This window comes from Mixophyes fleayi, chromosome 9, assembly GCF_038048845.1.
Source record: "Mixophyes fleayi isolate aMixFle1 chromosome 9, aMixFle1.hap1, whole genome shotgun sequence".
Taxonomy (NCBI): domain Eukaryota; kingdom Metazoa; phylum Chordata; class Amphibia; order Anura; family Limnodynastidae; genus Mixophyes; species Mixophyes fleayi.
In genome coordinates this window covers 16,224,974-16,252,185 of record NC_134410.1, presented here as the reverse complement: position 1 = coordinate 16,252,185, position 27,212 = coordinate 16,224,974, and the positions used below count along the sequence as shown (strand labels likewise).

The window sequence follows — 27,212 nt, the reverse complement described above, 5'->3', positions numbered from 1 at the left end:
AACTATTTGGTACATGCATAACTGTGCATTTCATCATGGTCGGAACTATATTGTAATATGAAAACTAAAAATGTGCAACCCCCACAATGGAAATCCTCTTTTTTATCCCTGCATAGTGCACAGTCTAGAAGTGCTTCTCCTTCTGCAAGGCAAGCATTGACATCATGTACTACCTATCGCTGAAACTACGATTTCCTGCCCCCCTCCAAACCAACATTGCATACATAAAAACCCCCAAACACTCTATACATAAAGACCACACAGTTTTTGTTTTTGTGTTTTGTCTTTAATACAAATGTGAATTGTCAGAATGATTTACTTTCATATTAAATATACAACGTCTATGCGGAGTTTATATAACGAGAAGGGAGAACCACGTCTTATAAACGTTACCCCTATCTCTGCGATAACAGAGTTGCCCCCAGCCCACAGGAGGGTAATAGAGGAGTAGTCACTGCTGATCTTTCATCGGGAAGAAGTGCTAATATATACCGAATATACACGTTACTCCAAAAAGGCACTTTATAACATTTGCAAATATAGACTGAAAAGGTCAATAAATGAAAGGCGTTAAGACGTTTGAAATTGCATGTAACCATTCTAAACTATATTCTTCTTAGATATCAGACACTTTATTCTCCCTGCAGTCACTCAGTAGGCTTACTGACAGGAAGTATGATCCCAGTAGGGAAAAATAGCACCCCCCCCATGACCATACTCTGCATTTAGAGACCTTTACTTCTGATAAACTTTACACGAGAAGATTCTAAACTTGTTTTCTAAAAAACATTTGTACTTAGGTTAAATGGTCCCTTAAACTGAAAATACATGAGCTTTGTTTCCTTAAAAAGGTTTTTTTTAACCTTCAAATCACTTTTAATGTATTGGTTGGTATATACACCTTCCTGCAATTTTACTACAGTTTTCCTTTCTAACTTCCCTCCCTTAGCCTCGTCTTCATACCACGCACGTTTTCTATTTTGCATATACTTGAATCCAGTGAGCAGATTGGATGTGTACAAACTTACAGTCCCCAATCTACTAGAAACCCCAATACAAGCAGCGGAGATGGTTTATGTATTAATAATGGCACCTAGTTTTCCTACGCGAGATCTTTCCCACATCCTGACTACATTGTCCGCAGAATAGTATTTATTAAAGGCACTTTAGGGGGCATGACAGTAAACGGCAAATAACTGCATAGATAAGATGTTTAGGTCTGGAAACATGCACGTATGCATTTCTGTACTTTGGGTTGAGGGGTAACTTAGGTAATAAGACAATGTGACCTGGATAATTTGGTAGGACAACACTGCGTATGTCTAGCTATAATATATAGCTGGATCACCCATGTCTGTGAGAACCAGTTTGAAACGGATCATCTCACTAACTGGTGGAGCGGCTGAAGCGTGTGTTTGATTCCAAACAAACAAAAAGTAATAAAAAACTAATGCAAATGACGCAAATAAAACTGGTGTCAGCCGTAGTAAAAAAAAAAATTCCTTCCAAGAAAAATGAAAACCTTTGAAGCACAGTTGAAATGAATTCTCGTCTTTGGGCCTGTAGGGGAACGGGAGGATTGGTAGAGTACAACAGACACAGCCAATGAGGGTAATTAAAGTAAAATGCCACCTAGTGGTGATGTCCAGGAACTAGAATGATCCTAGTGTACTACAGCAGTGCCTTGAATGAAGGGAAGGGGGAGGAGACAACTATATGAATGGCAGTTGGACAGGCCAATCGATGCGCTGTCCTTCTTACAGCAACAAAAAGCTGGGAATTTGAACGTTTTTTTTTTTTTTTTTTCTTGTATGGAATTTAAATAGGAGGAGTTCCTCTTCCGCCTTGGTGAAGAGCCGGCACGGGTTACTTGAGGTGTTTGGCCACCAGGGCATATGCAAGTTCGATTTCAGGATTGGCCGGGCATGTACTAACAAATTCCTCCCGCTTGTAGGCATTTTCCAGATAGCGCTGTATTCCGGAGAACTCCACCGGGATCTTAAACCCCCGATACTTTTCACAGACCACCTGAAGGGGGAGGAGAGAGGGGAGATTGCAGGGTCAGCGAGGGACATGGATAGAGATGGATATATACTTTCACTAATACACTGGGGGACATTTTTGAAAAACTGTCGCACAGAGAAAAAGGTGCTGTAACAAACAGGTTCTGTCGTTTTGCTAGTACCGGAATAGCAGCCCCTATTAGACATACGCATCACCACCAGAAGACAGCGGGTAAGAGCGAAACGCCAGCCAAGGTGACTCCGTAGATCACCCGCTCAGACAAACTACCATCCTCACTGAATCAGATATCAATATAGATACGTCTACTGATTTTCTATCGCTCCAAGCCTTCATCAATAAATTAAAACTATTTGGGGAGGAATTGCACAAGGCTCTGAGGGGACATTAAATCTGAATTGATCTCCGTAGGTGCACGCACTTCTACAGAAAAATGGCTTTCCTATGTAAAAAAAAGTTGTGTCCATACACAAGAATTCCCAATGACCACTGGACAGACCATGGGACTTTGTGCCCAGGCATCCAGCACTCACTCTGAAAGACCTGTGGCCGCTGTTGGCACTTCCCTTACAGGGTATAACGTACCCTATTTGCAGTTTTTGTTACGCTGCGGCTACCAATCTGTAGACTCCCCCACAGCCTTCAAATCTTTAGACGCTCTTTGAAAACCTATCTCTTTACCAGAGGTGACCTTATCCCCGATAACACTATTCACACTAACAACTATCCCAATCTGCGCTCTGAGCCGTTCCTCTTGTTTCAGCTGTGCCCCCTCCCACTTAGAATGTAAGCTCTCTAATGAGCAGGGTCCTCCATACCCTTTGTTTTCATGTCTGCATTTATTTTGTCTACCTTGAGTATCCCTGTTGTATGTATGTCCAGTTCTCCCTACTTACGGTGCTGCGGAGCACTGTGGTGCCTTACAAATCTATAATAAGAAACACATCTGATATAGAACATCCTATGGGTCAATGAAAGAACCCACATGTACAGGCCACAGAAAAAAAACAGGACAACAACAATGATATATCTGAAGTCCCTTTTAAGGTTTAACATAGTCCTGTAAATAGAAGGGCCGCCCTACATCCAGTTTTATGTGTACCCCACTGCCCTCCCCTCAAGTTTTGGGGGAATTGGAACATGGATACCCCCCCTCTTACCTGTACGATGTGTAGTTTAGGGAGCAGATTGCAGTCCGCTAGTGTCAGCTCATCTCCGTCCAGGAACTTTCGGGACGACACGGCCACGTCCTCTGCGCTGTTCTCGTCTATTTCATCTGGTAGAGGAGTGTTCAGGTAACTGTCCAGGACCCGCAGGGCTTTTAGGAGACCTTTCTCCAAAGCTGGGGGATGAAGGAAATGGGGTTACAGTAAGAGAGTAATGAGCAGAAGAGGAAGGGGAAGAGCTTGGGAGGGGGGGGGGGAATCATGGCAGATAGACATTAAAACTAAAATCTGCCTCCACTGTATGTGTGTAGGTGACAAGAAAAGGGAATAGAAACAAACAAAAAGTGGATTAAAAAAACAATTGTGTCCACAAGTGCTTAGACAGAGCTCTCTCAAAAGACCACGAATCCTAAATTCTAAGCTGCTTTACTTAATGTTTACAAATATAAATGTATGTATAAGATTTAGTTGAACTTGAGTTTGTACATTCTATTTAGATTTGCCACGTAGTCGAGTACAATCGATCGGGATCTTATCAGCCATTTTTTCTGCAACAGGTGGGTAGATGTGGCTGGCCGCAGTGTCCTTCAATGGAATTACTCACAGGAAGCCGACTGTGCGTAGGAAAGAACAACCCCCGCAATTACATTATCTCAAGAATTTTTAATCCCGATAAGCTCCCGAGGTAGAGGTCCTTTAACGAAGATAATAGACTATTTACAATAACCTCTCTCGTACTCACTTTGGTTGAGTCCTGGGTTGGGGTTCTTGATGTAGGCAGAGAACTTGGCAAAAACGTCCAATCCAGCAGTGTTAGATTCGGGGTTCTTAGCAGCCAGCTTTGGGAACCTGAGAGATACAGACATGATAGATACTAATACAACGCAGTGTAACTACATCCCAGTGTTATTAATCCTCTACTCCCACCATCATCATCTATTTATTTACATAGCGCCACTAATTCCGCTGTACTGAGAACTCATTCACATCAGTCCCTGCCCCATTGGAGCTTACAATCTAAATCCCCTAACATACACACACACACATACTGTCAGACTAAAGACAATTTAATAGCAGCCAATTAGCCTACCAGTGTTTTTGGAGTGTGGGAGGAAACCGGAGCACCCGGAGGAAACCAACGCAAACACGGGGAGAACATACAAACTCCACACAGGTGGGCATTTCTGTGGGCTGAACCAATAATTATCCCACCAATCCTTTCCTCAGTGGGATCTTAACAAATTAATAGGCTGCATTGTCATGACTAGTGACCCCACTCTGTGTAACGGCACAGTTACGTGCGTGGGCTACAGTAACATTTGGCTATAGCAGTGAATTAATTTACCCTCCTGTTAATGCACATACTTAGGGGGGCAAAGGGTCTCCTCCAGGAATTCCTCGATCTTATTGGTGTCTGTTCGGACCTCTCCTCGGAATAACAGAAAAGGAGGCTGGGCTCCGGGAGCGATGTCCTTCAGTATCTCCGGCTTCCTGTGGGACCAAAAAATGTCAATTTACAAAATGGGCGAAAGCCTAATAGGCAGCTGTAGATTCTTCAACACATATAAGGCTCTAAAGCCGGAAATAAAAGGTCATCCAATATGAAAGAAACATTCATAGATAATATAGATTACAGTTTCCATACCGTGATAGAACTTATACCAGGTTACACACTATTGAGTGGTCTAGTAGTCTCCTGCAGTGCGTGTGTCAGTCGTGCTACTTGCGTCAATACATTGGCAGCTATAACCAATCAGTACATTTACTGACTGTATGTTTAATAATTTGAATATAGGTCATTCATTTTATATACAGAGGTATCTGACACCGGAGTATCCATGCGCCACTGACTGGAGACTCCCATTACTACTCTGAGCTGCAGGAGGACCCTGATACTTCCACTGTCCAACCCTCACTCTGTGACTTCCTGTGTTCCTCAATCCCCCCTGACCCCACACATCGTAAGGTTAGGTTTGTCGTCCCCAACATCATCATACAGAGGACAGGTCACTGCCACCTAAAGGCAGCACTAAATCATCTGAAATAATCTGTGCTGCTGTAAACATTCCAGTGATTTGATTGGATACAGGCTCTTCTATTCACGACCACTGCAAAAATGAAGACCTCCTGAACACGCAGGGGTTGAACATAACATAAAACATTTAAAAAATATTTAAAGGGTTGGCAGCCCAGATATACACAGTGGATGCTTTAATAGGTTGAGGACCTCCAATGTAAATAATAAAAATGAATCAAATGAAAAAAAAATAAAAAAATTAATGAATAAGTAAAAAAGTTACGATACCACAAAAGTACTTGGTGTGTTTGACACTATTTAAATTTTATGTAATACGGTAATTATTTAGCAGCCTCCTAAGGTTAAATGTGGTACTTTCCAAAAGGCGTAAAGACAGTAAGTTGGGCACCTAGGGGGAAAAGCTCAACACTATAAACACAACAATTCATCCTTAGTGCTTACAAGCTCCTAAAGCTTTTACACACAATATGTGCAAGTAAACAGTAGCCCTTTAACAGAACACGTCTTGTGTTATGTTCTGGTTTCTGCGTCAGGAGTAATGGTAACAAGAATGGAGAGCAGTAACGCTTCACAACTAAACCTCTGGCATCTCCTCGCTGCTCTGTGTTCTGGGTGTGGAGACAGTGCCAGCGGTGCCAAGTTATGAATGACTGTGTCCTATGGCATACAGCCACCTTTCATCAACACATCCTAGGGCAGAAACACCCAGCGAGGTGGAGGAACACCCAACTTCAGAGGGAACCAGCTACTAGACGGTTCGATTAGTCTTTCGCCCCTTCTGACATAAACACGCACAACGCGGTCTAAATGCCGCTTTCTTGGCCGTTATATTTTGTCTGGTTAAATTGCAAAATAACCCAAAACAAACCGTTGCCACAACATGATCAAGGAATGTACCCTAAGCTCATGTCGATTATGTGATTTGCATATTAAATTGTAAGAGGTAAGAAGGAGGAATAGCCGTAAAAATAAAACAATACAAGCTGCCATACAATAAATACTAGGATAGTAAGTTGGGGACCACAGACAACATGGAGCCGAGCCACAGGACACCACACATTTATATCAGAATTGCCAAGCCTGCAAAATATCTTCTACTGCGCAGTTTGTTTTTTTATTACTATGTTCAAGTTTTTTACCAACATTTGGACAGTATGAAAAGAAAGTATTCACCCTAGGTGTGCAGGGCCAATATGTATTTTCACTTTTACTCACCTCTATTTTCTTCTTACCTACGACTTATAAACAATACACGTGTATTTTTTTCCTTTATTATAAACCAGTGTGTCTCACCTTTTCATATCGACTGTGGTGACATTGAACGTAACTCCCTTTAGCCAGAGGACCATGAACAGCCGCTGTGAGAAGGGGCAGTTTCCTATGGTCTGTCCATCACTGCCGGCCTGAGTGGGAAGAGAGAGACAGGGAGGGGATCAGAAGCTGGAACAGTGAAAAATGCATTTACAGCACTAAAGAGAACAGCAGGGCTTTCTACAGCCAGACCCAGAGAGAGATTTGGATTCACTACTGGGCATCTAAGTTACACATTAACAATGAACGCGTTGTGCAAGAGATGAACAGGCCAAGAGAGTGGCCAGAAGTGTAAGTGACTCACAGAGAGAGGGAGGGAGGGAACGCGGCCAAATAGACAGTTAAAGGTAAAGTGTAAATAATAGGAATGAAAAACGAGTGAGAAGTAACGAGGCCAGAGGTAGACTGTAACTTGGTTGCCGAGAAAATATTTGGGGAATGAGGGCGAGGTGGAGGAGGGATGAGCTGGAAAAGTAAGTGAGCTGTAGCCAGGTCTCCCACACTTGGCACATTGATCCTAGCGAATTCCTAAGAAATCTCGGGGCACACCCACCTCTGACTGGGAGCAGCAAGAGTGTGCAGAGGGAATAAGAGAGGCCCCAAGCAGGAGAGAGGGTGGCAGGCAGTATGGTAGCAGGGCTGGAGAGGGGGGGGCTGGCAGTATGGCAGCAGGGCTGGAGAGAGGGGGTCAAACAGTATGGCAGCAGGGCTGGCGAGAGGGGGGCAGTATGGCAGCAGGGCTGGAGAGAGGGGGGCAAACAGTATGGCAGCAGGGCTGGAGAGAGGGGGGCAGGCAGTATGGCAGCAGGGCTGGAGAGAGGGGGGCAGGCAGTATGGCAGCAGGGCTGGAGAGAGGGGGCAGGCAGTATGGCAGCAGGGCTGGAGAGAGGGGGGGCAGGCAGTATGGCAGCAGGGCTGGAGAGAGGGGGGCAGGCAGTATGGCAGCAGGGCTGGAGAGAGGGGGGCAAACAGTATGGCAGCAGGGCTGGAGAGAGGGGGTCAAACAGTATGGCAGCAGGGCTGGCGAGAGGGGGGCAGGCAGCAGGGCTGGAGAGAGGGGTTCAGGCAGTATGGCAGCAGGGCTGGCGAGAGGGGGGCAGGCAGTATGGCAGCAGGACTGGAGAGCGGGGGGCAGGCAGTATGGCAGCAGGGCTGGAGAGAGGGGGGCAGGCAGTATGGCAGCAGGGCTGGAGAGAGGGGGGCAAACAGTATGGCAGCAGGGCTGGAGAGCGGGGGGCAGGCAGCAGGGCTGGAGAGAGGGGTTCAGGCAGTATGGCAGCAGGGCTGGCGAGAGGGGGGCAGGCAGTATGGCAGCAGGACTGGAGAGCGGGGGGCAGGCAGTATGGCAGCAGGGCTGGAGAGAGGGGGGCAGGCAGTATGGCAGCAGGGCTGGAGAGAGGGGGGCAAACAGTATGGCAGCAGGGCTGGCGAGAGGGGGCAGGCAGTATGGCAGCATGGCTGGAGAGCGGGGGGCAGGCAGTATGGCAGCAGGGCTGGAGAGAGGGGTTCAGGCAGTATGGCAGCAGGGCTGGCGAGAGGGGGGCAGGCAGTATGGCAGCAGGGCTGGAGAGAGGGTGGCAGGCAGTATGGCTGGAGAGAGGGGTTCAGGCAGTATGGCAGCAGGGCTGGAGAGAGGGGTTCAGGCAGTATGGCAGCAGGGCTGGAGAGGGGGGGCTGGCAGTATGGCAGCAGGGCTGGAGAGAGGGGGGCAGGCAGTATGGCAGCAGGGCTGGAGAGAGGGGGGCAGGCAGTATGGCAGCAGGGCTGGAGAGAGGGGGGCAGGCAGTATGGCAGCAGGGCTGGAGAGAGGGGGGGCAGGCAGTATGGCAGCAGGGCTGGAGAGGGGGGGGCTGGCAGCAGGGCTGGAAAGAGGGGGGCTGGCAGTATGGCAGCAGGGCTGGAGAGGGGGGGCTGGCAGTAGGGCTGGAGAGAGGGGGGCAAACAGTATGGCAGCAGGGCTGGAGAGAGGGGGGCAGGCAGTATGGCAGCAGGGCTGGAGAGAGGGGGGCAGGCAGTATGGCAGCAGGGCTGGAGAGAGGGGGGCAAACAGTATGGCAGCAGGGCTGGAGAGAGGGGGGCAGGCAGTATGGCAGCAGGGCTGGAGAGAGGGGTTCAGGCAGTATGGCAGCAGGGCTGGAGAGGGGGGGGGCTGGCAGTATGGCAGCAGGGCTGGAGAGAGGGGGGCAAACAGTATGGCAGCAGGGCTGGAGAGAGGGGGGCAAACAGTATGGCAGCAGGGCTGGAGAGGGGGGGCTGGCAGTATGGCAGCAGGGCTGGAGAGAGGGGGCAGGCAGTATGGCAGCAGGGCTGGAGAGAGGGGGCAGGCAGTATGGCAGCAGGGCTGGAGAGAGGGGGGCAGGCAGTATGGCAGCAGGGCTGGAGAGAGGGGGGCAGGCAGTATGGCAGCAGGGCTGGAGAGAGGGCAGACAGTGCAACTTTCCATGAAGGCAGGACAAACATGACATGGCTGGTGGTACAGTGTTCTGTGACTAGGTACCCTAAATGGCTCGGCCTACACCCTGCCCTCTGACTCCACACTGTTCTATTCTACGGTCTGACAAACGTGTAAACAGATACGGCTGGGGACATGCAAGAATTTATTTCAGGAACAGAGGATCTGTGCACCATTAATACAATCTGTAAACACGGGATTAGGCGTGTGGTATAAAGTGTTATATTGTAACATTCCAATAGGTATGATCAGTACAGTGCTAAAGTGTTTACGATTGTAACTAAAATGTATCTTTTTTTCTTCAAATGAAACAATTTTCAAATGCTGGAAGAAAAAGGACTGCGGCCCTGCCAATTGCACCATTCTAGTAAAAAAATAAAAATTGCATATGTATGACATTTTAAAGGCAACAATACAGGAGCACATGTGACAGCCATTGCCGTGTGTAAGATAAATGGTTGTACAGAGTTTATAGTAGTGCAGCATTTGTAACATTATTATGCAAGGCTACAAGTGTGTTTTTCTTTTTGCACTGGGATGGGGCGGTCTAGACGTGCACTACACACCCAATTAACAGTGAATGTGCAACAAAGTCAAAAAATACACAAGAGGTCAAAACACTTCAGGCATTGAAACACGGCAAACCTGTAATCTACAGCAAAACAAAAACACACAAGACCGAAAAGAAATGTCAAACACATGGAATCTTAAAGTACTATTTGCAGACTGAAGAATCAATAATTAAGAAAAACAAAAAGAAAAGGTCTGTGTAGGAAGGTGCAGCGGTAGTATGACTTTAGGGCACAGAAATGGGATAAATGACTCCTTAAACTGTTTAATAGAAAAACTCCTTGTACAGAAATAGCTGTGAGCAAGTGAGAGTACACACGCCCCACCCAGGCCTACAAAGAGATGATGTCATTAAGTAAATCCTGTATAGGGTGGAGCTCCTAGTCATCGGGTTCCTCCCATAGGAAAGGACATGTCTGGGCTGTGGTTGTTCTTGTAAGGATGCTAGATTACTGCTAGCTTACTGGTAACCAGGACCCCCCTTGGAGGAAGCAGTGGACCACCTAAGGGTCTAATGACTCTGATCTGGTGTACAATCGTCTTAGGGATGTGACAGGCTCATGCATCAGGGCTGAAACATGGGTCACATGAAAACATTACCCTATTCCTAGGTACAGATCTTTGTAGAACAATAACACAATACAAAGCATCAGAGAGGACCAGCTGCTTAACCTTTCCTTACTGAAGGTAACTTGTAACATCCACAGATACATTATATATAAAGTCTCCTCCATGCCTCTGACACCACATGAGATATAAGACACTGTATTTACATTTGCAACATTCCAAAGTTGACAATCAGGACAGAACTGGCCCCTGCCGGAGGGGCCCTAAGTTCTAAACAAGCTGCTGAGACTCTTACATGTATGTGTGGGCGTTTTTAGGAGCTACTTAAGAGAAGTAAACTTGGTCCTTTAAATCACCCACAATAGCCAACGCAGATCATTAAATTGGAAGCTTCCTTTTGAATGCTCGCTCTTAAAAATATTCTGCTAAGGCACGGATGGTCAACCTTCTGTATTGTTACCGTTGCATGCTGCCACTGCCATATTCCACAGGCGGTCCGAGAGAAGAGTAACAAAGGAAACCGTATAGAATGCTGAAGACATTCCACAGCTTTGCCAAGTTCTAGATTGTCTACATCACGCTGGGGCAACCTGCGGTTCATCAGCTGGTGTGGAACTACAAGTCCCTGCACAAGGCATGGTAGGGTAGTTCCACGAAAGCTTCAGAGATTGGGGTGGAATTCAATTACATCTGAAGTCCTGTCGGAGCCTCATGTCATGCGCACCTGGGCGCATTTCAGGGCGTTACAGGAATTAAAACTTGGCTGAGTTTTGATCACACATTTATGAGATGCAAGCAAAAAAAATAAAATCTGTGATGTTATTTGGGGGGGTTCAATTACAATGATGTGACGCATGAACATTGTGCCCCTCACATTGTTAGCAATAACGGCAGAAATCTCTTCTCAAAACGAGCGGAGATTTCTGGCGGGTCTTCGCCCCGAGGTGTCTTGCGGACTTTCCAGAGACACTTCGCGACTAACTGGATTCTAACATCTCGCAGAGTCTGATCACTCAAAGCTGTGAAGGAACTTTGGGGGTAATGAAAGTCCCACTTTTGGGTCCAATCATTTTTAAACATAAAACTGATAAATTCCTTTTACAAAGTTTGCTCATCGACCTTTCATACGTTCATCTAACACACGGATTAATAAAGACATGCAATGAAGGCACGAGAGGATTAGCGCCTACATTAATATGCACGTTTGTTTTATTACTGAATGACAAGTTCCGACATCCTACTCTTAAACTGACGTATCAGATTAGTCATACGATGGGAATGTTTACCCATTATAACTAATGCATATTGTTTACAATGAGTATTTCTCTCTAAATGACACGTGTTTAGGCATGCGTGAAAGGGCTCTCAAAGCCACTTCTGGCTTCTACTTGGGTGCCAAAAACAATACAATTGTTATAGAGACAGATTTCCATTTATCCTCATAATCCAGAGGCATCAAGATAATGAACTTTAGGGAACCTATCATTGCACGTTTCAGATTTATAAAATCCAAAAAAAGCGGGACACATCTGAAACCTACCTAAGGGAGACAGAGATTACCCATCTGTGATGTACACAGTTAACCCACAACTTCATGGTAATCACACAATATTGTCCTTGCTGCAAATCAAACCCCCAAAACATAATAGCATTACAGTCCATTGTAAAGCAGATCCGTCACCTACACACTGTAGACTCTACAGTGTAGAGGCATCCAGTTTGTGGGATAAAACTATATTCACGAGAATGACGACTATAAATTCACTAGAAACCAGCGTCTCATGAATAGAAGTCGGGCCTCATGAATATTAGTCATGATCCCCTCAGTGATGTCACAGGTTCCTAGCAATCTGATAGGCTGCCCACTAGTTCAGCCCACAGCACTGACACCACCACCATGTTTAGGTGACTGGTCTACTTTACACTACTTTTCTGATAACCGATTTTCTTTCTTTATCTTGGGTACACGCCCCCCTGCAACCTTTACTAAACACGGCACTATCTTTTTGGCTTCCTTTTGTGCTTTAGTCATATATTGATGTCATCCGTTGTTTTTTCTGTTGTCCTGGGAGAGGACACAGCTCTGGTATGTTATATTGGTTACAGTTGTATATAACAGCCCTGTGTCACTAAACATAGCAGCATAGGTCAGCACTGATATTAGAGGGGAGTGGGGGGTCAGGTATAGTTAAATCAGTGTTCAGAAGCACAACACTCAAACTGATGTCACACTACATTGCTTAAAGTCCCTATAATGTTATATTTTTCTTCATGACCAAGCGTCAATGCATCTATACAGCTTCCCACTGAGCGATCGGCCTCCCTGATTGGGAGCAAATGGAACATCCCACAAACACTACGGACAATAGCCATCTATTGTTGATGACATCACAGAGAACACAGACCATGAAGGGAGTAAGGGGGGGGGGGGGGGTTGACATTTGATTTTCATATTGTGTGTCTGCTGATACCGCAGACTGTGATATATGAGACATCCAGTCAGTTGGAAACTGCCAGCGTTACAGCGAGACGGACAGGAAGTACTGATGTCACTTCTGTGCACAGAAGCAGAGACTCATTACTTCAGGATTATAAAGGGTTTTATGGCATTGCCAAGCAGCTGAATGTCCATATTGTGTATTTAAGCAATAACAACAGGTGTATTAAACTATTCCACCCACAGCATAAACTCTATTTTAGACACTAAACTGCCTGTGTATTTTCTTTAATTTGCCAATTTAAAGAGGCTACAGGGAAGTCTATTTATAGATCTATGCGCATCAGACCCATACAAGGGCCTTATGTGGGGTGATGTATAGCTTCATAAACTCTACTTATCCCTAAAAGTACCTGAGTGAACACTAAGGGGTATATTTACTAAACTGCGGGTTTGAAAAAGTGGAGATGTTGCCTATAGCAACCAATCAGATTCTAGCTGTCATTTATTTAGTGCATTCTACAAAATGATAACTAGAATCTGATTGGTTGCTATAGGCAACATCTCCACTTTTTCAAACCCGCAGTTTAGTAAATATAGCCCCAATTCTCTAATACAGTGGTAGATGGCCCGCAGAGCCTTCACCCGCGGCCCCCAGCCGGCTGCTCACGATCTTATCGGACACTTACACTTCTGTGTAAGCGACCTCCTCTACATCGTGCAGGGAGGACAGGCAGTGACCCAGAGGAGGAGGCCCCTTTGACATGGTGGTGTTTGTGGCCATGTATAGTAAAGCCAGTAGTGTTTTATGAGAAGCTGTATGCATAGCCAAGGGCTGGGACATACAACTATAACCAATGTAACATAATAAAGCTGTGTCATATCCCAGGGCAACAGCATGTGTTGCCCATACATGCATGAAATGTATATTGCTGTAACAAAATCTTATATGTCCCTCTTTGCTCTTTTGCAAAAACACACAGATCACTAAAGGACTCATGTTAAAAGCATTCTACAACGGATTCACAGCATCGCACGTTGGTATGCGGAATGCGATGCAGCAATGGACAAGATATTGCGAGGTGAATGGTGCCCCCTGACATCCCCACCCTTATCTGTAGACCTCTCCCACGCACCTAATGGAGTGCAAGTATGATATTAGTGGAATGACATCCACTCAGTACCGCAACATGCAGAACAATTATAACTGGAAAAGTAACTCACAAGCCCGTGTGCTGTGATGTAAACACTTCTGTGCAGTATAAACACGCCATTTTCTTGACGCAACTAGATTGGTTTGGTGGCTTTAAGAACAAGGCAGTTTTACATACATTTTTGTAAATGCATTTGTTGTTTTGTGCTTTAACAATCAAATAATCCACCCTAAGGCATAATAATATGTTATGTTTTGTATAAAAACATGGGTTTGAGGCTCTTTTCTACTTTTTCACTATAGAAGAAAAACTTAAAAAAATGTAGCAGCCCACAGATGATTTTATATAAGCTCGCATTGTGGGGCATTATAACACATTTATTGGAACACCGTCGTGTACTAAGTTTTCATTAACAAAATTAGTGTGCACTGTGCATTTGAGTGAACAGCCTTTAAAGAGGTGCCCACATCTACCAGTAAAGATAGATACTACAGGGCACAGACGGAAAATGACACCACTCGCGATCTGACGCGGTAATCATCTGAAAGACACCGGTCAGATGTTTGGGGTCAGTGGTCTTTTTGGGGCCACACATGCTGTGATTCGATATCAGTTAGGTTTAAAGAACCTAACTGGGCGGCAGAACCACAGCGAGTACTTTGCACACGGATGATGGTGTCACACAGGCCCTTTGTGCGCTCGCGACTTTCTAAAAACGCTGCCTTTTTAAATGTCAACTATGGAATGGCATTTGGCACAAACGCTTTTTACGCTTTCCCAAAAGGCTGCAGGCAGTGATTACAGAGCTGCTCCAGTTACATGAGGTGTTAATGATTTTGGTGTATGTAGAGCTTACACACTCAAAGCACAGTGTGATCAGTGCCTGTGTGCCGCTACCTTTAGAGTGACATCTATCCATGTGTACAGCTGGTGATGTGACCGACGCACAACTCTATTACTCAACATTCCAAGCAGTGATTATTGGAACACCTACATGTACCCGTTTTTTTCTTCTTTAACAAAATATTTATATACATTTCAATGAGTTGCTGACGGTGTGCCTCATTGTCATCATACCTCTTTTGGAGGGACGGTTTCTAACAAAATTACACAACCAAATTAACAAAGACAGTGGGCACAGGATCCTACAATGACTTGGCAGCATTTGTCACTCTAAACGAGGCAAGTGGTGGCTTACAAAGACTGGCCAAACCTCAAGCCACAAAGCCATTTTGTTCCTGTTTGTTTTAATATGAGAGCCCTACAATAATGACATGTAAAGGTAAACCTGGCTGAGATTGCAGCAGATTAACTTCACTTCCCAACTGTTCTGCTCTTCTGACTACAAGCAGTGAGGTTTAGTAAACATGTCAGGGTGACTGACAACAGGTGTTGGCCCGTTACTGAGCAAACACAGGGCGGATCCGCCTTACCCCGGGCTCTCCGTCTTTACCTAAGTGACACTCTGGTCAGAAGAGGCCAATTCTCCTACTCCATGGGCTGCTAATGAGTCTAGGAATTAAATTTTAAGTCCGAAGCAGCTGCATCCTGTTCCAATGACATAACAGATTTTTTGTTTTTTACTGGAGGTATAATCTAGTTTGCTTACAGAATTTTTTTTTTCCTAGAGTTCATTGCTCCCTTGCCGGTCCCTTAAACAGGCCGCACATGGGCTGATCTGGTCACTCGGCCTGAGCAACAGAATACATTTCCAATGTGTCAACATCCTTGTTCAAATTGGAAAGGTTCAGCCGCTCGTTGCTCAGGCCAAAAGCCAGATCACATGGGGCACTTTAGTGTGGCTGGTGGGCTGACAATGGACAAAGGCAAGTGCCTTTTATAATGGGTTTTTTACCAGCGACGGCTATAGGTAAGAGACTCTGAAGTGGCCAAAACTAGATCTATCCTGTAACAAGTGCACTAGAACGCTGACAGAGCTAGACTAATCTTTAGCCAATCAGGGAAGGAGTTAGGCTAGGTACACACTGGAAGATTTTTCAGACAATTATTGGGCCAATCACCCGATAAACGACTGCTCGGCCACATATCACATAAGTGTGTTTACTTACACAATGAAAAGATAGTTGTTCCAAAGTGCCGATTGTCATTTAATTTCGTTGGTCGTACTGTTTATTAATTTTGTTTCAATCACCTTCCAATCATGTGGGGCCTGATTCATTAAGGATCTTAAATTAAGACGTTTCTTATTTAAGTCTCCTGGACAAAACCATGTTACAATGCAAGGGGTGCAAATTAGTTTTCTGTTTTGCACATAAGTTACATACTGACTGTTTTTTCATGTAGCACATAAATACTTGATAGCTTATTTGTACACTGAAATTTAAAGTTGATATTTGTGTGCTACATGAAAAAACAGTCAGTATTTAACTTATGTGCAAAACAGAAAACTAATTTGCACCCCTTGCATTGTAACATGGTTTTGTCCAGGAGACTTAAATAAGAAACGTCTTAATTTAAGATCCTTAATGAATCAGGCCCGGGGGTAAATGTATGAACATGCGGGTTCTTCAACACCCGCGTGTTCGGCGATTAAATTTCAAGCGGCGCTGCATTGTAAAGGGAAGTTTACCCCCCGTAGTGTGTATGCACTCACAATCTCGATCTCCATAGAGTTCAGTGTCATGGTCTTTTCAACGGATGCCGGTAATGAACATGCCCTGGTAACTAAATGTACAGAGTGCTGTAGATGGAATAATTTGTTCACTCTGAGACTGAATATTTTGTTTCAGAGTCACAGAAGCTAACGGAATTCGGTTTATCATTGTGACAGTAATGAATGCATATTGTGCTGTCATTCTCTAAATGACTATAGGACTAGATGAAGAGCACAGATCTATGGTAAATCGTGTGGTGTGTATGCATTAATCGCCCGACCGGTCGGACCTTCAGGTACAATCGTTGTACATAATGGATTGGTCGGAAAATTCTCCAGTGTGTACCTAGCTTTAATCACAACACAACCGTCAAATGCAACAGAAAGAGCAACCAAATCTCTGAGAAACTTTGTTTTGAAAAGTTATTGATTTGTTTATGACAAGTGCTGGGCTATAGAGTCGAGAGCAGATTCAATTTTACCCATAGCAAACACAAAATAATCTGTAGTTCGAACGCTCATTGGGAAAATCCTGAGACAGGATAACAATTTATACAGTAATTAGAAGACGGTATGAATGCTACTAAGGGCTTGGTAGGAGTAGAACAGGAAAATCTGCAGGTCAATGTCCATAAAATTTCAGACAATTGAACCAAATCTCAACACATGTAAAGTAAAGCCCTCCACTGACATGGCCAGTAAACCGCAGTTACATGTCTTTAAAACATGAAATAAAGACTTTTTTTCCAATGAAAGCATATTGGAAAACAGAAAAGGATTATCCAACGTTTATTCCACTGTACCAAAAATCTGCAGTGACAGGGTCATATTTGGGTTTTGATTTACAAGAATATCTACAGCCTATTGCCCAGAGTGGATGGGCGTGAAGTTCTTCACTTTATAATATATGGGATAATGTAACCCCTGCAGCCAGCGAGAAGGATAGTACAAGTCACCCCCGAGTTCTGTGACCATATAAAGGCCGGGGGAAGTAGGTCACAGACCACTGATGAGATCCATGATAATTTACAATAGGGAGTGCGTTACTCTTTATAATACACAAATGTTCCTAATGAACGCGTAAAGCCCCCAGCTGCCCCCCTCCACTGGGGTGACCTCCCTCGCTCCATCCGTCTGTCCCCTAATCTGAGCACCTTCAAACAGGCACTCAAAACCCATCTGTTCCTCAAAACCCACCAGCCCTCCACCTAACCTTCTCCATCTTTCCTGTTCATATTCCTCTCGTGCTGCATACCCTCTGCTGACTCCTCTTGTGTCTGCTGTCTGTTTCCTCTCCCTTAGCACGTAAGCTCTTACGAGCAGGACCCCCTTCCTTCTGTCTGAATTCAATTTCTCTTCTCCTAAGCAATTGTACTTGCTGTGCTTTGAGCTATTGGAGTTTTAGTTTTACTTGTCTTGTTCTGTTTTGTTGTACCCTGTACGATCCACCGTTTGTATTGTATTTTGTATTTGTATGGCGCTGCGGAAACCTTGTGGCGCCATATAAATAAATAAATATTATTATCACGTACGTGATGGCCTCACCAATTGTAAGTTAGGACATCAGATATATACAGGAGTTTTTACATATACTTGTTTTATAAGAAGTTTCATCAGTGTATGTGAGAAATAAGCATTTTACCCTAACCACCAAATATAAGTCTAGGGAGTTTCCACGTGTCCAAATTACTCTATTAATGAGTGTATCAGAAGGTCATGTGACAGCACGGTGACACCATGTGACTACAGTATGTGGGCAGAACTGTCAGTTCTATCATCTTGTTCCCTAGCTTGAGAAGACATCTAAAAGGTTCCTGCTAAGGGTATTGTTCCAAAAACCATCAACAGCAGTTGCATCATCTGTAACTATATCTGGAAAGTGGGAGAAGTGAGGTAACACGTGGAACATTAACAAATAGTAATTTTGTTTTTTTAAAGGGAACAAAATATTAAAAGGGGACATGTCGAAAATTTAGGAATGTTATAAAAGGGGTTCTCCCACCAAATATAAACATTAGCTATGTATTTCCTGTATGCAATGCATAGACTAGTGGAACCCATCGCCCCACTAGTCTATGCAAAGATGCTTCAGTCTCCGGGCTGCTGTACTACGGTACAGAAGAGCAATACAATTGCCAGATTTGGCACAAACGGAGTTTCGCATTAGAACGGGCCGTTTCTCAGAGGCGCAGAATCCGGGAACACAATCTTCCGGTTCCGTCTTCGGTTTGCCACTCCATGCAGTCTTTCTATAGTCTGAATTTATAGCACATGGCTACAGCTGGGTCCACTATGACAATCAATTCATTAAGCCGTGTGGTGTGGTCGGTGTAGGACCGGGAACATCGCCATTGAGTCACGCCCAACTTTTCTTTTAATACCTTGTTGTAACATTTACTGTAAGTACATGCAGCATAAATGTTACACTATCGGATCAATGAACATTTCTTCCACCATATTGAATAGGACATCTCTGGGGTGAGCGGAACGGCCTCTTATTGTATGGAAGGGAAACATTTAAGTACACTCAAGAATAAAGATTAGTAAATTCCAGAGCTAAAATATGGATTTCCCGTAAACATCTACTGTGAACTGTATTTCTATAGGGCGTACTGGAGCAAGACTTGGACACAACAAAGACAGGCAGGAATTTCTAATCAATATAACAATAAATACACCTTGTCCTTATCTGCCTTCATACCACAGCACATTATCATATGTTTAGTAAGAACATGTTTTTCATGATCTTTGTCCCTGTAAGTGAACTTGCAGTGACTGGATATATTTGGGCAAAACCTCCAAATATGGGAAAGTGTAGCAGGAAGCAGCAGGGATGGCGGATTACTGATGCTAGAATGAATTTATGATAGGCCATTGTTCTGTAGTAACTGCTTCCTGTCTCATGTAAACACATATACTACAAGGTGCACATTGAGTTTACAATGCCTAGTCTTCTGATTAACACAAAAATGCACAAAAAGTTACGGTGTGGAAAACTGTTTCTATGATATGCGTTCTTGGGTCGCTGTATTATCAGAGTTTACAATGAAGATTTAAATTTTACCCCGCCCAGGGGTTTTAAGATTTGCCTGTGGGCAGAATCACATTATGTTGAGTTAACACCCCCGCCCAAAGAAACCCCCACCACACATATGTCCATCAAGTTCACACCTTCACTCTCAGAATCCCCAGAACGGAAAACACCCAATAAAACATGTTTCAATCAGCTTTGGGAGGATAATCCCCAACCCCTGCCGCAAGAAAATAATTTTACTGCTGCATAATGGCCATTGTGATCAATGCTCGAACATGTGTTTGTCAATGCACAAAATTACTTATGCTAATATTTATAGAAAAGGATATAAACAGGTTAAATGGACTCTTTATTCTGTGACATACAGATGGAGTATACTTCATTTACTATCTGTCACTAGGGGCTGCTCGTGTTGCTAACCCCTCAATGCACCGTACACTCAGCGTAGGAACTGAATTGGCGGAGTTAGTGTTACACGATCCAGTGAAAGCTCCGCTCTTCAAGCGGCATCAGGTCACGCCATTAGGCCAAAGACGTCAAGGTATATAACAAGCGTTGTAAAGAACATGCAGGAGGAAATAGACAAGGACACAGAGGTGGACAGGAGGGCTTACATTACAATTCGTCCAGAGACTGAACCAGTCCGCCTGCGCTATAGGGCTTACGGCACAATCAGAGCCATGAACCAGCCCCTATAAAGCTCCTCCGCGCATACTTAAATGCATTTGACCACACCCTCAGTGAATGAAATACATCCATATGTATGAGTCCATAGTGTTTGAAATGCAAAAGAAAAAAACCCAAAAAACACTATTAGCAAATTCAGTGAACATGGCATGCTGGGGATTATAGTGCACCACGGTCCACAGAGACAGCATTGCATGGGATGTTTAAGCTCGGCAGCAAAGTGTCCCTGGAAAACGATTTTAAAAGGTTGTCAACTACACGCGCCCTTATATCAGTGTCAATTAAACAGCAAAATTGGCTGCTCACAATATACTGGTACAGGGCAGGAGCCAAGGGAAAGTCATACTAAATTCCTATTGTGATGAACATCCCAGTCACACATCCTCAACGCTGACCCGAGGTCACCTTTATAACCACACTGGCCCGCTATTGGACAATATTCCTGCCCCCTGTTCCTTCCTACATGTCCCTCTTTCAGGTTTGATTGGTTTCCTGATGCCTCATTAGCTCAACAGAACAGTCCCTACATCGTAGTGGTTTGTGGTGTGCATGGTTAGATGTGTTAAACACGTATCGGCGTCAGAGAACATGCAGAGATGTGTTCACACTATAATACATAAGTGATCTCTCTTTGCCAGTCATGGCAGGAAGCCCGGATGGAAGGAAAGAACGCCCAATTTTGATATTTTAGACCAGGCCCGGTAATCCCCAGGTGTGGGGAAGTCTCAGTGTGCCTGGGCAGCTATTGGCTGGCTATCTGCCAGCAGAGCATGCTGGGGTCTGTAGTGTCACAAGACCCGAAGAGCCACAACTTGGGCAGGACTGGTTTAGACAGTAAAGTAATATAACAGATAGTAAAGATCTCTAAGTTTCAGGTTTATTAAACATTTGCACATCACAGACAACATATAAAGCTTGACGTGATAGATGGATGAGAAGGGGCAGTAGAATTGGGCCTATCCCAGACTAATGCTGACCATACGTTGGCCAAACCCAACCCTTGGCCCAGTTACCCAGCAATAGGATCTCTTTCCAAACGGCCTACACATGTGGGCTGCTAAATTGGAGAGATCTGGTTGCATCATACACGGACTTGTCTCTAGTGGAGGAGAGGTATGAAGAGGTGGGCATGGCTTGGTGACACCATTCACGGCATCAAGCGGGCAGGGCCATATGAATGATGACACCAATTACTGCCTTATGCCTCTGACCAGTGTTCATTAAGGTGAGCGTGGCTTCACCAAGCAAATTGCGAGATCCACTGCACCTCACTGCCCACCTAGCGGGAGAACGGTCTGCACTTTTGGGAAATCTCTCACATAATTTGGGTCTCAGAAATATTCCGGCAGACTAGGAATTGATGTGGTAGTGTGATGGCAGGTTACCACACATACGGGAGTGACACCTAATCAAACCAAGAAAATATACATAATTCTCATACACACCGTTTATCACCATCATTGGTCTATGCATGTAAGTTACTGGGTGACTATATAAGACCAAGCCTGGCATCACATAGGCTCCTGTTATATGTTTTGTATTCCTTACCTGGGTGTGTTGCCACTCTGTGATACTCGTCGTTGACCCTCGACTATCGAACCTGTCTCTTGTTTTCGACCTCGGCTCGTTTCCCTGACTGTTTTGTACTGCGTTGACCTTGCCTATCTGACAATGTCGGCTTGGTCTGGTTTGATACGTACCTCATATCGGCCAGCAGCTATAGTATCACGTGCAAGACCTGGGAGCAACGGAGTACTGACAAACGCATTGAGTTCTATGGGAAAGGGCCTGCTAAGAGGTGAAAACCACTACCAACCCAACTATTGCTGCTGACCAATAGGACCACTAAGATATACAATAGGAGATGATGGGTTGGGCAGTGCTTCAAGATCAGCCACGGCAGTATTGGGTGACACGTGTCTAGATACACTACTCAGCACACTAGCGTGTCCAAGGAAACTAGTTTAAAGTGTTGAAAACAATGTTGTAATACTAGTGCAACATAAGGCACTGTCTGTAACAAAGTAGTAGAAGCAGTGAGTCAGTATACTAAGCAGACACAGTGGTCTTGGTATGTGAACACAGGATGTTTGCTGATAAATCATATTTCCTGCAGGATTGGGACAGCTGTTCTCACAGGAAGCGGCCCCATTATCTCCTATTCACCCCCCCACCCCCACAGTGCCATAATTCACAAGTCCACCCCTACTTATAAACTGTTCAACCTTATAGAACAATATCCTTCCATCCCTGTGTCCGGTCTTCTCCAAATTTATGCATTTGAAACTACAACCACATTTTTAAAACCATTTTCACGTAAGAAAGACGTTCTGTAATCATTCAACAGAGGCACAAACGTTGCTACTCCCACAACCAGGACAAAGCACTCTGACAGCAGAACTTCCTATTAATGGAGAGAACAGTTGATAACAGGCCTCAATTTGCGCAGACATTACAAGGTTTTGGACTCTGGAGTTACTTGACCCTGAGTGTCCCTATCTTTCAGTACTGAAAAACATAACAATGCAATCTGAATAATACTGTTTACTATACTCTCTCTGTTCTCACTCTGTAGGTTAATGTTTATTGAAGGGGAGTATGCTGGATACTATGTGTTCAGTAAACAGGTTATTGGTGTTGCAGGGTGCAAAAATCTACCCACACTACACCATGAGAATCAGCACAACAGCACAGTATGTATCTATAGGTATATAGAGTCTAGAATCTATATTAGAATGTTGACAACTAAGGTACAGAGAACACATTCAGCAGCTGACCACATCCATTAGGAAACAAACGATATGTCATGTAAATATAACACAGGGAAATGGAGAGTCATTCTGAAGACTTTCCAAGTCATAGACTGTGGTCCTTATTTTATTTAACCTCATCACGACCAAAACAATTTGCAGGTTTAGGGGACCTCCTTTTCATTCACAATTTTTTCCTAGTTTACTAATGTGAATTTTACAGTGCTCTTCTCTCAAGGGAAATAGGGCTTTTGACAGCCTATAGTTATAAATATTTTTACTTTTAAGTCAATCATTTATGAAAAAAAGGGGAAATTAAAGGGAAGTACAACATTCTGTTTTGCAGTTTTTGCAAAGTTACCTTAATAATGGACTTCCATTTACACTGTAAACATTTACAGTTTAAGTGTAGCGATACCAAATATGTTTATTTTAAAAGATTAAGGAATCCTAGAGCTGTAAATGCACGCAGGTATTATTCTTCTCATCTATATATTCACCCTCATGGTCTGAATGTGTGCCCGTCACCTCTACATAGCGTAGGCCGCCACTTTGAGGACTGAGCCAACATCCGATGCAGTCTAGAAACCGGTGACATCGCTGAGGGAGAAGACGCCTCATACTTCCCAGCTTTCCATCCCTTGCTTCCTGAGTTGTGGAGTGGAGGTATGGAAAGGAGAAGTGGGTGTGACATAATGGGGTGACTTTCATCGTCGAGTGAGCGGGGAAGCCGATTAAGAACGCCAACTTCATCATAAAACCCTTGTCCAATCGTTGCTCGCTGAGGTTAGCGTTGCTTGATGGTGCAATTTGTGTTATTACTGCAGGCAAGTACCCTACCAGAAATAATGCCTCCTCTGCCAAAAATGTGGGAGGTCTCACTCTAACCCTCCTGAAATGCAGGCAACTATCTTTAAGTGCTCATGACTCACCAGTCTTCCCCTTATCATAAGGTCTTATTTAACCCCCTTCAAGCCAAGTAGAGTTTAGAAACATCATCTATTGGTGCCGTGTTTGTCATTTTAAAACGTCATCACAGACACTTGGGGAGTGAATATAGTTCCCCGACAAAGGATCCTTGGTTAAAAGGAAATCAAGAAAAGCAAAAGACACACAAACAATATAAAACATATCCCTGTTTCTGTTCCTATAGCTTCCCAAGACTTTGATTAAGAGTACAAATATTTGGTGTCCATGTACTTGGGGGAACTAAGCAAACACGTCTGGGGATCTCTAGGACTTTTCTAATTAATCATAAGTAACCACAGGAAAAATTATGGAAAAGGTATACGTTTTCATTATTATCGTCTGCATTTCCCAAGCCAACGGATGTCAAATAAAAAGCTATATAGTTCGATAGGTTACCACAAGAAGCTCCCAGATGTCCTATGTAATAACAAAACACCAATATAAAGATTCTTTGGACAGAAATAGGAAACAAGAATAATTATTGGAGAAACAAAATCAGGGACAAACTACTTACACCTCTGGGGGTATATTTACCAAACTGTGGAGATATTGCCTATAGCAACCAATCAGATTCTAGTTATTTATTTAGTACATTCCACAAAATGATAACTAGAACCTGATTGGTTGCTATAGGCAACATCTCCCCGTTTTCAAAATCGCAGTTTAAAAAAAAATATACCTCCTGGTCTCCATCCTTCCATCTTTCCCCGTTCTCCTTTTCACATGTCGACTCACAGATCATGCGATTTAATATACCGGACAACAAAGGTCATTCCACTGATGAGGATACCTCCGTTTCCCTCAAAGGGAGAGAATTGTCCAAGAAACATGACTTTTACCTCTCAATAAGTCATTGCACCCTAAACCTAAAATACAAGCTTCCCTTCTAAGACACAAAGACCAGTAACGTTCACAAATAAAAAGTGGGACACTTCAGGAACTTCTCACAAATGAAGGTTATTGAGATAAAGCGGAGACTGCAGTGAAAGTGTTATTTCTTATGCACAGATGACTTCCTATGTCTTTCAATCTGTTGATGGAAAACACAATGAGCTGATGTGAGCATGAAATGATAACAGAGAGCAATTGCTTGGGCACGGCTACAAAGCATATGTCAATTAACCCAAACTAAAACCCCATTTACCGTGTCAGAATGTGTGTCATTCCCAGACATTGAGGGATGGACTGCTGCATTGTGACCTGGTTGTAATTGGTGCAATTTGTCAATCAATGAGTAGAGAGAATTTTGTCACTCATCCAGTTTTTCGGTATTAGGGTGAGGACATGATCGTCTATGCACGCAGTTAAAATACATTACACTGCGCGACCACGTACAGAAAAGATTTTACTAATGTGCCCTACCCACTAGCCTGTGAGCCCCGGGGCAAGCTTACCTGATCGGAAACCTGGGGGGTGTAAGCGGAAGGGCAAGTTACATGCCGTAATCTATAGACCTATTATTCACCCCCGCCATCATTTAAAGTTGGTGACCTAAATTCATATGCTGGTTCTGTGTTAAAGAACCAGCGGTGGCCCAGATTAGTAGTTTTATGTAGGTAGGGGTGCAGCACATCAGTCTGTAACATGTGGTTGCGTTATTGGGTTTACCAGAGAGAATAAATGTAATCTGTAACAGGAACAGAGCTGTTGTCATAGGCATCACTGTTCCCTAAGGAAGCTCCACCTAAATCTCTTAGAGGTATATTTACTAAGCTGCAGGTTTGAAAAAGTGGAGATGTTGCCAATGGCAACCAATCAGATTCTAGCTGTCATTTTGTAGAATGCACTAAATAAATGACAGCTAGAATCTGATTGGTTGCTATAGGCAACATCTCCCCCCCCCTCATTACCTGAAGTGGACAGCCAGCTCATACCATAGCTCACGGCACTGACATCCGTACATAAAACTTCAACAGAACTCTATTAAAGAGCTTGTCCTATAAGCAATCCATGGCTATACCGCCAGTATTCATCTACTGCCAGCATATAGAGGCGGTTAGGCAGAGGCTGCAGAGAATACCAGGGATTCTAGACAGCTGCGCTAGTAAATTAGGCCATTCACCTGTACACCAGCCAAAATATCCTGACATTACCTGCCAAATCTACCTGACACTCTGTCTCTTCTGTATTTGCCATGGAGTCCCCATCCCCCTCCGCCAACAACAGAAACCTGTTCTACAGAAGACCCGGTGAAATCATTATACATAGGAGTAGTACACGCAGAATAGGTTAACAGCGTGTGTGAGCATAAATTATATATATATATATTATACACACATATACATCCACAATTCTATTTGACACAAACATATAAATCATTTGCATGTTAGTTTGCATTTTATCTCCTTACACCTGTTGCAATCTAAACAGGCCAGTAAAATTCTGTCAAAGGTTTTGTGCAAAATAAATAAAGAAGAAAAGTTGATCAGCATCAAACAACCACATTAGTCAGAGGATGTAAAGTGTCAGTTCCTATAACAGTCCTTTTAGTTTCAAGATCCCTTTCAATCACTTCCTCACTTCTGGGCTACATTAACCATGTTTTAAACACTGCACTATTTAAATGATTTTAGAAGATTTACATTCTTCACAACAATCAAGTCAACTAAATGCATTCAACATCAAAAGCAACAATTGGTAAATATTTCTACCGGTAACCCCAAAAGTCATGATATCTATAAAAGGGAGTGCCTCTCCCCAAAATTAACAGAACTTTACAATCAAGGCTATTTTATTTATATTGTAGCATGAAAAGTTAAAACTCAGAAAATATTTTTTTAAAAAAAGTGAACTCTGAAAAAGGGACAAAAGGGACATTTCTAGGGTGTAACAATAATTACTGATAACTGTGTGCATAATATACTGTGTCACCTTGACAAATGGCTTCTCACATCTATCACCCCTGACTTTGTAAATTGGATTAAATGCACAATGATTAAAGTTTATGCCCTGGCACAACTTTCCTTCCAAACTCTAGCATGGTGCAGACACTTAGATGGGCACCTGCTACTGGGCATCCAACTCATGGCAACAATATATCAGACAGCACAAATAACACACCATGTACTAACAAGTGCCCGGCTTACCTTCACAAACAACTCTACTTCTGGCTGCTCTGACATGTTGCCCGATAGTGATTATCTCTCGATTCTTTTCCTTCTCAGCCCACAGATCAATAAAAGTTTGCTGCAGAAAAGCCCCAGAGTAATGTGATGTGAATGGGTGCTGCCTCGGAGCTTTAGAGACAGGGAGGGTGGGGTGGGAAGTGACTGCAGGAGGGGTGGGTCTGTGGCTCGGGCAGGAAGAGACAGCAGCAGGGCTGGGTGGAGGAATGACTGCAGGGATTGGAGAGCGGGGGGAGTGCCAGGGGTTTTTAGACAGCACTTGTCCAGCAGCAGGCAGTGGGAGAAGCCAGAGAGGAGCTGGAGTGTGTTGCTGCCT

At 44.0% G+C, this 27,212-nt stretch overlaps 1 protein-coding gene across 1 annotated transcript; it reads right to left on the bottom strand.

The window, feature by feature from the left end:
• Positions 1–264: 264 nt before the first annotated feature.
• Positions 265–27,030, bottom strand: CLIC1 (chloride intracellular channel 1). The gene is made up of 6 exons (XM_075186599.1): positions 26,858–27,030; positions 6,520–6,629; positions 4,554–4,679; positions 3,931–4,037; positions 3,183–3,364; positions 265–2,028 (listed from the first exon to the last, which is right to left on the bottom strand). The coding sequence occupies exons 1-6, from the start codon at positions 26,891–26,893 to the stop codon at positions 1,867–1,869; spliced, it is 723 nt and encodes a 240-aa protein (XP_075042700.1). The 5' UTR covers positions 26,894–27,030; the 3' UTR covers positions 265–1,866.
• Positions 27,031–27,212: the final 182 nt, after the last annotated feature.